The sequence below is a fragment of the Canis lupus genome, chromosome 34 (assembly GCF_048164855.1).
Source record: "Canis lupus baileyi chromosome 34, mCanLup2.hap1, whole genome shotgun sequence".
Lineage (NCBI taxonomy): Eukaryota > Metazoa > Chordata > Mammalia > Carnivora > Canidae > Canis > Canis lupus.
In genome coordinates, this window is record NC_132871.1 from 8,214,900 (window position 1) to 8,227,792 (window position 12,893).

A 12,893-nucleotide genomic window follows, 5' to 3' on the forward strand; every position below is an offset into this window, starting at 1 on the left:
AATTTTTTTTCTTGCTGCAATGAAAAGGTAATAGCAAGGTATATTACTTCCTGGTCATCGTGATAATTGAATTTGAAAATGCTGGTGAGTGAAATAAAGCGGTCATAAAGACATCCTGAAATGGTAGAGATCTACTGATAATTGCTCACTGAAATATTTTTAAAATGTCCCTAACAAATCCAAGACTCTGAGAAAATGTGGCCATTCCATACAAGCTTCATTTGACAAAAGGCAATAATTTTTAGAAAGCAAATTAACCTAAAATTAGAAGCAATCTGTGGCTTAATCCCAAAATACATATTAGCACTTATTTTTAAGGTACATTTTGGGGGGCTTTCTTTGCATAAGGGTGACTTGAAAATCTTGCAAAGATATCCATCTTTGCAGGTCTAAGACTAGCTGGTTTCAAAGTCCACCCTAACTATATAGATTCAATGGCAAAACTAATTTGGGTTGTCAGGATGTAATTTTTTTCCATTTGCTATTAAACATCAGCTGATAGGCAGAGAGCTTGAAACTGCCCTCCCCGTTTAAGATAATGGCAAAAATATCAGGCACTTAGTGTTACCATACCAGGGGTGTGGCGATTCTTTCCCATTCTCTTCTCTCTCTCCCCTCTCATGATAAACTCAATGGGGTTGTCTATTTTTAACCTCCTGTTCTTTCCTTTTGGCAGAGTCATCAGTGTGAGCTGAGCGCTTTCCCTGAATGAATCCAAGTAACCCCAGTGATTGCCTTCTGAAATGACCAGCAGACACACATCTGTCCAGAGGCCGTCCAGAGTATAAATTCTGGTTCTGAAGTACCATGTCCAGCCAAGGAAGTCCTGGTGTGGGGTTTTCTACGACAACAGTCAGTTCAGTAGCTGTTCAGGCTGGGGACTCCAAAATTGTGATAGCTGTCATAAAGGTAAGACAACTTTCTTTTTTTTCTCTGCGGCTGTTGGCTTTTTGCAGGGTGTTGATAATCCTAAAGAACATTCCCACACAGTCAGCAGCACTCACCATATAGAAGATAGCGCACGTACATCTTACTGCTTTCTTAAATTGGCAGCTAAGAGAAACCTCTAAGTTTCAGCTACTTACTACAGTTTCTCTTTCAGTTAGTCAGAAAACATCTATAGCAGCTTAATTAAAACAAAAACAAAAAAACGTTACCATGTACTTTCGATTTGATTTTTAAAGGCAAAGTACTCAAGTGCTCATGACCACAAGTTCGTGGGTTACCAGGCTGGATAGTCAATTGGACCTGTGAAATGTTCGTGATTTTTGAGAGTGGATATGATGGAGGAAGGAAGAGGACAGTCGCAGTAGATATGAGGTGGCACTGTTTCCAGCATGATGGAGAACAGACAGGAGACACCTAGTAGGAGGCTCTGATATATGCCCTCTGCGGCCTTACTTTTGATGTGGTAAAGGCACTGGTAAATCGTTATCACATTTTGGGGGGAATGAAGACTCTGCCAGCGAAAGTGCAGAGGCATGCGTCAAATTTGCCCTTAACAGCAGGAAGTTGAAGCCACTTGCAGCTTAAGCTATTGCATATTTTACATCAAGTAATTCGCTGATTTGCAAAGAAAGCCACATACTTTAGGTTGAAGAAGACATCCATGATTTTATTTCCTATGAAAGTGTCTTGCAAAAACCCCTGAAGCATTATGCTCGGATTTAGACAAGTCACCACCTCAGGAATGCAGTGTTTAATGAGGGAACAAGGCAAACAAGCTCGTGCTCACCAGCCAGTTACTTTCAGGACCTCACCAATCTGAGTTGAATGATTTCTCTGGCTTAGAAGCCTAGACTGAGACCTGTTTAATTTAACTTAATTGCTGCAAATTTTATGTTAATATGAAAATTTGTAACAGGAAAGCAGCACTTGATACCGAGCAAAATGATTTACTCTAGAAGCACTGAATGTAAAGTGTTCCTAGCAATGTGATTCCTAGTGCTCCTGAGCCTTAGCCCCATGTAAACAGCACCTCTACTGATTCCCTTACCCTTGAGTCCTTTCAAAGGCAATAGGTAGACGTGGAAAGAAACCTGGCGCAGAAATAGCAAAAATTGATAATTTGCATGTAATTTTATGATGCTTTGAGTCACTAGAAATTTCAGCCATGAGAGAAAAGGGGCAAACTCCTTGTTTTCAAAAAGTTAACTTTTCTTTCCCTCAAATAAGAAATATTTCTGAGAGCAGGAAGAGGAATAATATGTATGGGATAAATTATAGGATAATCAGAGGTCAACGGATAGTGCAGGAAAAAAAAACCCTAAAATTACACTGGAAGTACTTATTTTAACTTGACTGAACGTTCCCTCTGACTACCCTCCATAGCTTCTTTAACTCACTACTGTTCCAAATAAAATAAGCCTCAAGCTTCTAAAAGAATAGAAGTGTCTGTGTCTGATCCGTATGGATTTGTTTCCAAACCATCTTAGGGCACTAATGATCTGGACTAGCCACATGTTTTTGTTTGTTTGTTTGTTTCATTTCTCTTCAACAATTTGCTTATCCATGTGCACGTGCCTCTTAGTGGTTCCTCTTGCTTAATCAGTTGTTGCTTCTTAGAAAAGCAATTCCCCAGGAAATGCAATAGTGAGTTATATCTTGGAGCAGTGAAAGTGTCCTACGTGAGGAAAACAATCTGGCTGCATTCATACGGCTGTTGTCACATGCATCAATTTTATTGACATTCTCATACATACTTTATTGATTACTCAACAACAAAAGTTGGAAAATGTTATGTTTTTACTTTACTACTCTAAGATAAAAATCTGTTGCTTCATCTGCTGTTTATTCTTCCCAGTTGGACCAGCAAGGTCAATGTAAAAACACTAATCAGACTAAATAGCATTTACAAAACCTTTCCTCTTTGGTGAAGTTTGCATCCTATTTACGCAGGTGCAGTTTCACTATTTTTATGGAATTCTGTGAGAGAGAATATACAGTTGTGCAACATGTTCTGTAATTTTGTCATATTCAATAATAATACTCTCTTGTATGTGTTCTTCCTTTGGGAATTTTTAACTTAAATAGAGTATGCCAAAAATAAATAAATAAATACAGTATTCCAAGAGAAAATAATTTACACTAAGAGTGGAAAAAAAAAGCCAATAAGGCATGGATTTATATTAAAACTGTTATATTTCAATTTAAGTAAGCCCTATCTCTATAGAAAAAATAAATTGTTCACAGTATAACTGAAACAAAAAGAAAGGAAGGAAGGAAACGAGGAAAAAGAAACAAAGAAGGAAAAGGAGAAGGGTAAAGAGGAAGAAACAAGAGGAACTGAAAGTGCATTTTATTTCATTTTTATTTATAGTGTGGCAAGTGGGTACAACTTCAATTGGCCGAATCACAACCCAATCTTCTAGAAATTGGTAGCAGTCAAGATGAAACCAAAAAACTTCTTCATGATCATGAACTTCTTTTGGCCAAGCTCAAGGTAAGATATTAAAATGTGAAGCAGATACAAATTAAAAAAAAAATGAGAAGCTATTTCTTATACTTCCTCTTGATTTCTCTGACATCACTGGCCTATGGCCATTGTAACATAGTGCCATATAGATAATGGAAAACCTCTATCCATAGTTATTTATGAGCAAATCCCAGCATTAGAGAGAAGTAACAAGATTTTTAAAAAACTTTCCCTAATGTGATAGAAAATATGGAGTGATAATATTTTCACTGTGGAAATATAACTAATTTTTTTTCCTGGCTGCCTCAGTGAAAAAAAAAATTCCATCATTTTTCCATTTCATCTATTATACTGTCAAACTCTCTGTTGTTAACGATACCTGCTGGCAAGAATAATACAGAAGCTTATTTTCCCTCTGTTGAGCTGTTGAAAATATCTGATTTTGTATTTAATATTAAGAGTTTTTGAAACCAAATAATAATTTTAGTAAAATCAGAGTTATTATTCCATATATGTGCGGTTCCTTAGTTCAGAATCTAAAAATAATATTAGCTTGAGATTACCAGATAAGGTATCGAGTCAGGACCTGCTACATAATTTGTGGGGCTCAGTGCAAAATAAAAAGGTAGGCCCCCTGTTCAAAAAGCAAGAAAAAGGTTTTTCTTGACCTGTCACATTGCATTTCATCTGCTATTTAATGTCTGTCTCCTTCATGCATGGGGTACGTGCTGGGCCAGTGCGCACCCTCACAAACTCTGAGCCCCCGGCCATAGCTCAGTGCACAGGGTGTGGCCTGGCTCCAACCTTTTCCTAGCTGTGACCTGGCCCCCCCTCCCCGCACTCCAGGGCAGATGGCAGAGGTCACTGAACAAGGGTGGGGACGCAGACAGGATACCAGAGACTCTCCCTGGGAGGCAGGACCCCATGTGAGATAGGGCACCAGTCCCTCAGCACTTCCTCTGTTGTCCCAAGGGACTTTACTTACAAAACACCAATTTCTAAATCAAATTATTAAAAATTTCAAAACAGTGACAGGCAGAGTCACTTTAGACTCCAAGTGGTGTGTCCCCTTCTAAGAAAGGAGCCCAGGGATGCAGCCAGCCCTTATAGGTAGCCTTTTAGGTAAGTGAATGTCTTCACTAAGATCAAAGAGGTTTGATTGGGCAACCGGTAATGACTATTTTTAGTGCTTCAACATTACTGGCTTCTGTGAACATCTAGCTGGATTTTACACTTGCTTCCTGGATTTAGAAGCAGATCTAAACTGCATCTGATATATACAGACCATGTTTTTCTGACTGCACAGTAGTAAAAGCAATTGGGTATATCAGGCTCGAAAGTTGAAGAAAACTTAGTACTGAAAGAGAGAGCCATTAGAATCCAAAATGTAGTCTCCTGTTTAGGCAGCTCCTTGCTCTGGGCTCTGGGCTGTCTTTCAAAGAAGAAATCCTTGGCTACCAGGAAGTCCTTTGTATATAAGAAAAAAACAAATCATGATGTGAAAGAGCATTGAACCAGGAATCAACAGATCTGTGTTGATTATACCACTAACTCATGTAACTCAGCTAAAAATTCAAAGTCTTGCTGCTGCTGCTACACAAATAAACTGAATTCCATGAATTGTGGAAACCCAAGACTTCCTCGAATTTTCTGCTCATCCTCAGAGGTTTACTTTCTCATGGTCTCCTTTGTCCCCAGCATCTTCTTAGATACCTGCCAACTGTTTGTGCTGAAGTTAACTTGGACTTGAAACCACATCCCTTCCCCTGTTGCCACTAATAATTCATGCCCAGCCTGCATTGCAGGTCTATTAATGAAATTCGGGGAAGCTCATGGAAGTCTGGGTCTTACAGACTCCCTCTCTTTTCTCCCAACCCTATTTCTGTCCAGGACCACACAACTCCAGGGAGAATGCTGTCTTAGGCAAAGCAGTACAGCTCCACAGCAACTATCACTAAATTTGCATACCTAAATCCATCCGGGAGCTGAGGGTGGGGTTGGATGGGAAAGGCTTCCCATTTAACAGGATCCATCCTCAGAAGATGCTTGTGGTTCTAGATTCCAAAGTCCTGTTGTCCTTTTATGCCAGTCTTCTGGATGGACTAGCCTTCTGGATTTCAGGCTCTTTAACTCTAAAATGAAGGGAGAGGATAGATCAAACAAAGCTTCATCTCTATTGTGGATCTTTCCATAAGGTGCCATGGGATCATGGGGCCATTCTCTTTCTGTGTGTGTGTGTGTGTGTGTGTGTGTGTGTGTGTATCTAAGAACATAAGGTCCCAGGTAAAAAGGCCTTTTGGCTTCATGTAGGCCCCTAGCCATTACCTCTTTATGTCCCTCTCCCATACCCTCCCTGACCCCCCCATCACTATCTACTAGGCACCCAGCCCCAAAAGAAATTTTAAGTAGTAGCATCATCCTCCAATGCTATTGATTTTAAAGAAGAAATCAAGAAGTCTGAAGTTCTGGATTTGTTGAGAAAAGACTTCTTAAAATAACGAAAAGGTAAATTCCATATTGTAGATATATAAATCAGGAATTTAACCAGTTTATTAGCTATTATGCTGTCAATGTTGGCATAGCTTAACCTGTAGCACAAAATTATTGGATCCAAGTTGGTTTTAATATGAGCTTTTTGAATGGTAAGAACATTAATAGTTCAATAAGCCAATAAATATTTAATATTTAAGTTCATTCCTGTCCTTTTCCAATACACAGAGCCCTGCAATTCATTCTAATTATAAAGAAGAATGCTGTTTAAGGGGTATTTAAAGGGTGTAGGGTTCAGTGCTGAGTCTACTCTAATTTGGGCGCTGCAGTTAGCCTCTCTGGTCTCAGGTTCTTCATTTGAAAAACTATGATAAAAGCAGTTACCTTCCAACACCTAAAAAGGGAAATTTGGGGGGAGAAATGCAATGATATATATATTATACCTGCTGCTTTTAAAAGAAAAAGTGGCATAATTGTTCTTTAATAATTAATATATCAGAGTAATTTGGATTCAATATTTGATAAATTAAATTAATTTAATTAATTTGATAGAAAAGCAACGTTCTGCCTCCATTGAAAATTGTCTAAAATTCTAGTAATTTAGATTAAAAGGAACATTTCTGGAAATGCAGAATTTTTATGAGTTTTCTAATATTGTTAAATGTCTATACCCTGAAGATGTTATTTTCCTTTCAACAGTATAGGACTTAATTCCAGTGGAATGTCTAGAAAAAAAATATTTCCCTATTTTCAGTAGTGAAAACATAATTGTGTGGAAAAAACATTAACTCCCAAAAGACATCTAGATTCCCAAACCATACTCAAATTATCTCTAATGAGAAAGAAGAAATTCGAGAAAGGGGAGAGATTTAAGTCAGGTAAAGATTTGCTTATGGCTGCTCTCGACGTTACATTTCTTCTTTTTTTTTTTTTTTTTGACGTTACATTTCTAAGTGGTCCAGGAAGAAAGAGGAATTGGGAGTACATTAGGGATGTTTCTGAGAATGTTCTCTTCAGCATCTATCTTGCAACTAACAACATTGCTATTGTCCAAAGGAATGATACAAACCAAATAAACTTCCAGCCACTGGCTTCTGTATTTGTACATATACAATATTAGCATTCAGTGAAAAATGACCTTTTAGAGTATAAAATACTAAATTTCACCTCTGATTTGACTCATAAATCTATTAGTTCCATGATTCTGACTAAATTTCTGACCCAGTGAGTACTTATTTTTGTCCTATTTCCATTTACTTAGCTAGAAATGAATTCATGAGAAATAGTCAAAATATATTAGTAGTAAAGCTAAAAGTCTTATTAAAATTTGCCTTACATAAGGAATAGCATGATTTTCTGCTGTGAACTTGAATACTTACTAAGAATGTAGTATTTAAAAATTTTTTTTATTGTACTAAAATATTTTAACGTAAAATTTGCCACTTCATCCATTTTTAAGTGTACATTTCCATGGCATTAATTACACTCAAAAGTGTACAACCATCAACACCATTTCCCAAACTTTTTCTTCACCTCAAATATAAATTCTGTACCTATTAAGCAACGACTCCTATTCTTGACTTCTCTGGCAACCTCAAATCTACTTTCTGCCTCTACAGATTTGTCAATTTTAGGTGCCTCTTATAAACGGACTAGCTCTATAATATTTGTCCTTTGTGGTAGGCTTTATTTCACTTAGCATATAATGTTCTCAAGGTTCATCCACATTATAGCATGTATCAGAACTTCATTCCTTTTTATGAATGAATAATATTTCATTGTACGGATATACCACATTTTATTTATCCATTCATACTTTGATGAACCCTTGAGTTGTTTCCACTTTTTAACTATTATGAGAAATTCTATGGTGAAAGTTGGCGTACAAATATCTGAGGACCTGTTTTCAGTTATTTTGGGTATATTTAACTTTTTAAAGAAACATCAAAATGTCTTCATAGCAGTTGCATTGTACTACATTCCTACTAGCAACAACCATGTGTTCCAGTTTTTCTACATCCTTGCCCAAAGTGCTTTTTTTTGTTTTAGGTTATAGCCATTTTACCATGTGTGAAGTGGTACCTCATGGTGGTTTTGATTTGTATTTCCCTAATGACTAATAATGTTAATCCCCTTTTTATGTGTTTAGACAATCGTGTATCTTCCTTGGAGAAATGTCTAGTCAAGTCTTTTGCCCATTTTAAAATCAGGCTGTTTATTTTTTGTGGTTGAGTTATCAGAGTTCTTTATATATTTTGAATGTTAATCCTTTATATGTTTTAGATATTAATCCCTTATCAGATGTGATTTGCTGACATTTTCTCTCATTCTGTGGGTTGTTTTTTCACTTTCCTGATAAGGTCCTTTAAGATTGAAGAATAAAGTAAATCCATGTGACTTAATTATATATGTTTACACACTAGAGAAAATTTTACAGCATGTATGTTGAGAATGTGATGGAACCCTTTAGGAGGGTATTGGAAGAGGAATAATTTGTGTTATATTATCTGCGTCATAGCAGTGTTTTACTCAAAATGTTTATGTCATATAGGAAATCCACGTTCTCCCTTGCCTGATTTTCCTAGAGACCCAGACCCACAAGTTAGAAAATTCTACTCTCTCAGAAATTCTAGTCTCCCAGATGCTTTCACCCATCTCTCCAGATTCCCTACAGAAGCAAGGGGGGCTATGTTACCTGACTGGTGAGACTAGAGAAAGAAGTGGCTGCCATGGGGAAGCCAACCTCAAGGTCTCTCACTGCAGACCCTGTCTACCCATGGGCTACTTGCTCCTTACTCTGCTGCTGCTGGGCTGGTTGGAAATCCCTGCCTGGCAGAGGCTGGGTCACAATCTCACCCTCTAGGGCAACTAAATGTGTGTCTCTGCCTCAGACTCAACTCTCTTCAGAGGCAGGTCCCAATAACTAGATTTTAGGGAGAATAAATGGAAAACAAAATCAGCCTATCCTCTGGTCCAGTTTTACTGGTAATGAGGGCAGATACTTTGATCCATATCTCGCCTTGATGTCAGTTTTTCAATTGATTTGTAATTTTGAGGGAGAGAGGTAAGATTAATTTGTACCTTCCAAATTCCAGTATTAATTTTTTTTTTTAAAATTTAATCCTAGTGTAGTTAACATCAGTGTTATATTAGTTTCTGGCATACAATATGGTGATTCAACAATTCCATATGTTACCCAGTACCCATCAAAATAAGTGTATTCTCAGTCCCCATCACCTATTTCAACCTATTCCACCATCAGCCTTTCCTCTACCAGCTGTTTGTTTCCTATAGTTGAGTCTGGTTTTGGTCTTTTGGTCTCTCTCTCTCTCTCTCTCTCTTTTCCCCCATTGTTTGTTTTGTTTCTTAAATTCCACATGTGAGTGAAATCATATGGCATTTGTCTTTCTCTGATTGGCTTATTTCGCTTAGCCTTGTACTCTCTAGCTCCATCTATGTTATTGCAAATGGCAAGACTTCATTCTTTTAATGGCTGATTAATATCCTATTTTATATATACATACCACATCCTCTTTATCCATTCACCAGTTGATGGACATTTGGGCTCTTTCCATAATTCAACTATTTTTAAAAATTTATTAATTTTTTAAAGTAGACTCCATGCCCAGTGTGGAGCCCAGGGTGGGGGCTTGAACTCACAACCCTGAGATCAAGACCTGAGCAGAGGTCAAGAGTTGGACACTGAACTGATTGAACTACCCAGGTGTTCCCATAATTTGGCTATTGTAAATAATGCTGCTATAAACAAAGGGGTGCATATATCCCTTTGAATTAGTGTTTTTGTATTCTTTGGGTAAATACCCAGTTGTACAGATTACTGGATGTAGGGTAGTTCTATTTTTAACTTTATGAGGAAACCCCATATTGCCTTCCACAGTGGCTGCACCAGTTTGCTTTCCCACCATAGTATATGAGAGTTTCTTTTTTTCTATGGTTCAAGGGAGCTGTGTCTTAGAGTTGTATACATATAAAGTACCTGTCATATTTTTCACTGATCATTTTGAAGAAAATCTCTAAAATTAGGTAGGAACTATTCCTGGGAGAATAAGAGCTAGTAGGCAGTTTAGTTTTTCTCTTATACTTTTGAAAATGGAGAACTTTTTCCGTTAAAAAACAAACAAACAAAAAGGACCCTTACAGTAAATGAAACAGTAAAACTTCCTAGTGATTTTCTCTACCTCACTTGGCTCTTTTCTAGTCTACAGGGTATTTCTTTTCTGAGATGTTCAGCTCCAGTAAGTACTATGGAGGAATGGAGTGAAATGAAATTCAAATAGCATCCTTTAGATTGGAGAATGCCATGGATAATCTGATAAAATATTGTTTATATAACAGAAGTTGGTTTAAGAGACAGTCTATGAGAGTAAGCTTCTCAGACATGGAGTTAAGGCACATTAATATTGCGAAAATCACAAATAATTTGTTAGTAGTTCAGGCTAAGCAGTTCAGAGTGTGATTATATATAATGAAGTGTTGATGGGAGTTGATTTACTAGAGGGGAAGGAATTCAATAAATGGAACTTTTTAAAAAAAATAAATGGAACATTTTGTGGGCACAGAGACTGTAGAGTAAAAAATTAGGGGAGGGCAATATCTTATCCCTGGTCTTGGTTTAGCAGTTAAGGTTGGACTTGACCCCTTGACAGAAGCTCAAGGACCTGTGGGAAACATGAGGCACTCACCATATTGCTTTGTGGCTGAGACACCAAGTGACAAAGAGTTGGCAAGAAAGAGAGGCATCTTCCATATTTCTGTAGGAAACAGAGCATGGCTTGGTTATAGCAAATACTGATAACTTTTTTGACAACTTTAGAAGGACCCAGTACCCAGGAAGATTATGGCAGATTAAAGATGGCCATAAATTCTTTGGCACTCCTCCCATTGAGAAGTGGGGTCTGTGTTCATTTTCTTTACACTGGACTGACTCTTGTACTTCTTTGACCCAAATATTACAGCATAGATAATGCTGTACCAGTTTCCAGACCTAGCATCAAAAGACTGGCTGCATTTACTTTCTGTAATTTCAAATAGTCACTCTTGGAACTGAACCGACTTGTGAGGAAGTCAAGTAGCACTTTTGAGAGGCCCATGTGGAGAACTGAGGCTCCCAGCAACAGCTCTGGCTGAGATCTTGGGTAACAGCCAACCAACTTGCGAGTTATGTGAGTGAGCCATCTGAGCCGTCTTGGAAGTAGATTCTCCAGGCTTGGTAAAGCTGCCCAGCTGAACTGTGTGGAGCAGAGCAAATCTTCCCCACTGAGCCCTGCCCAAGTTGAGAATTGTGACCAAAGTAAATAATTTTTTTAGGCTACTAAAATTCGCAGCAGTTTGTCACACAGCAAGAGGTAACTAGAACAGAGTGACAGCAAGAGTGGCATTCTCTGGGGATGTTGAAGTCAGCACTCATGAAAAAAAGGTACAGAAAGAAGAAAACAAGAATTTTCATGGAGAGACAGTTGAGAAATGGACCTGAAATTCTCTAAATGAAAGATGATGTGATTGTATTAATGATAAGCAAAGAGAAAATTCTGAAGTTTGTGAATGATTTAGTTTTGGAAAATTGAAAGCGGATTCAGAAATCTATCTATTGTAATGTTAGTCTGTTTAGCCTTCATTTTGGTATAGTTTCTTGAACAGGAGGAAAAGGTTTGTAGTTATAATTTAGCACACAGGGATATGCGCAACACATTATGGGTATAGTGTGGAAAGAATGACTAACTGCCAGAGGATCCAGGGGAAGCTTGACAGAGAAAATGATATTTGGCTGTCCTGGAGATGAATATGAGTTTTCCAGATACCGTAGACCAAATATAGAGGACAAACAATAGACTAGGAGAACTTTATTTGCAGTTTATATGAAAGGCAAAGGGTTACAATCCTTCATATTGATAAGAGAATCAAATAATCCAATAAATCAATAAAAACATCTGATTCACAGCAGAGAGGCAAATCACCAATAAACATTTAAAGGGATGTTCAACATCAGTAAGATGAGAAGCAAAGTGAAATAATAATAAAAAATAAACCATGATTCACCCTTAAAAATTCAAGATATTTATAATACCCAATGACAGTGAGAATACAAGGAAAGGGACATGCTACCATACTGTTGGTAGGAATTTGGACTGACACAATCATTTCAGAAACTAGCAAGCATTCAAATGTAAAATGCTTACATTCTGTGACTCAGCAACCTCGCTTCCCGGAATCTCTCCTTGGAAATGAGGGCACTCGGAAGAATATAGATATGAAAATGCTTTTGCTATGATATCGAGCATCTTTCCACATGTTCTTAATGGAATAATTTAACTGGAAACAAAACAATGACCCAACAATTGGGGAATATGTTTATAAATTAACCATTTATACTGATCATTTATAGTTTCTTTCATACTGTGAAGATTATGCTGAGTCCCAGACTTCTTGTTGTGACGTCGGTAAACTCTTAGATGTTTAACCCAATGTTGGTTGGGCTTTATGTTATTTGTCACCAAATACATTCCTATTTGAAATCTGAGTCAAAAGTCAGGATTACAACTAGTATTTTTTTAAGATCATAGGCCTATAGTCTCCAAGTTGTTTATTTAGAAAACAGTGCTTCTTTAAAATATAAACCTACAAACAACATTTTTCATTGAAAGTAGAACCCATAGTCCTTACTAGTTATCACAAAAAGGGTCTTGGTCTGAGATTTGGACTGACAGGACAAAACTCTGATGGTTTAAGAAATACAAATGAGGGATAGCATAGATAAAATAGTAGTGCTGGACTCATTCACCCCTACTCTCAATCTTCAGTACTGCTGAGTTAGCTTCAATGTTAGGATAAAAATATCCCTTCTGCATTCTATCCAGATGGCAACAGATCCTTCTACTTTAGAAAAGACCGAAGTATTTATTGTACTTAATCAAGAATGCATCTTTTCTAAATATAGATTTTTGTCTTAGATATATTACACCATATAAAT

General features: G+C 37.3%; 1 protein-coding gene across 3 annotated transcripts in view; it reads left to right on the plus strand.

Annotated features, from left to right (window-relative positions):
* The first annotated feature begins 599 nt into the window (after positions 1–599).
* CCDC141 (coiled-coil domain containing 141) overlaps positions 600–12,893 on the plus strand; it is a 180,655-nt gene continuing 168,361 nt past the window's right edge. For all 3 annotated transcript variants that reach the window (XM_072811090.1, XM_072811092.1, XM_072811091.1), the window contains exons 1-2: positions 600–909; positions 3,320–3,442. In XM_072811090.1, the coding sequence (XP_072667191.1) occupies positions 808–909; positions 3,320–3,442 (225 nt within the window). In that variant the 5' untranslated portion in view covers positions 600–807. The remainder of the gene's footprint in view (positions 910–3,319; positions 3,443–12,893) is intronic.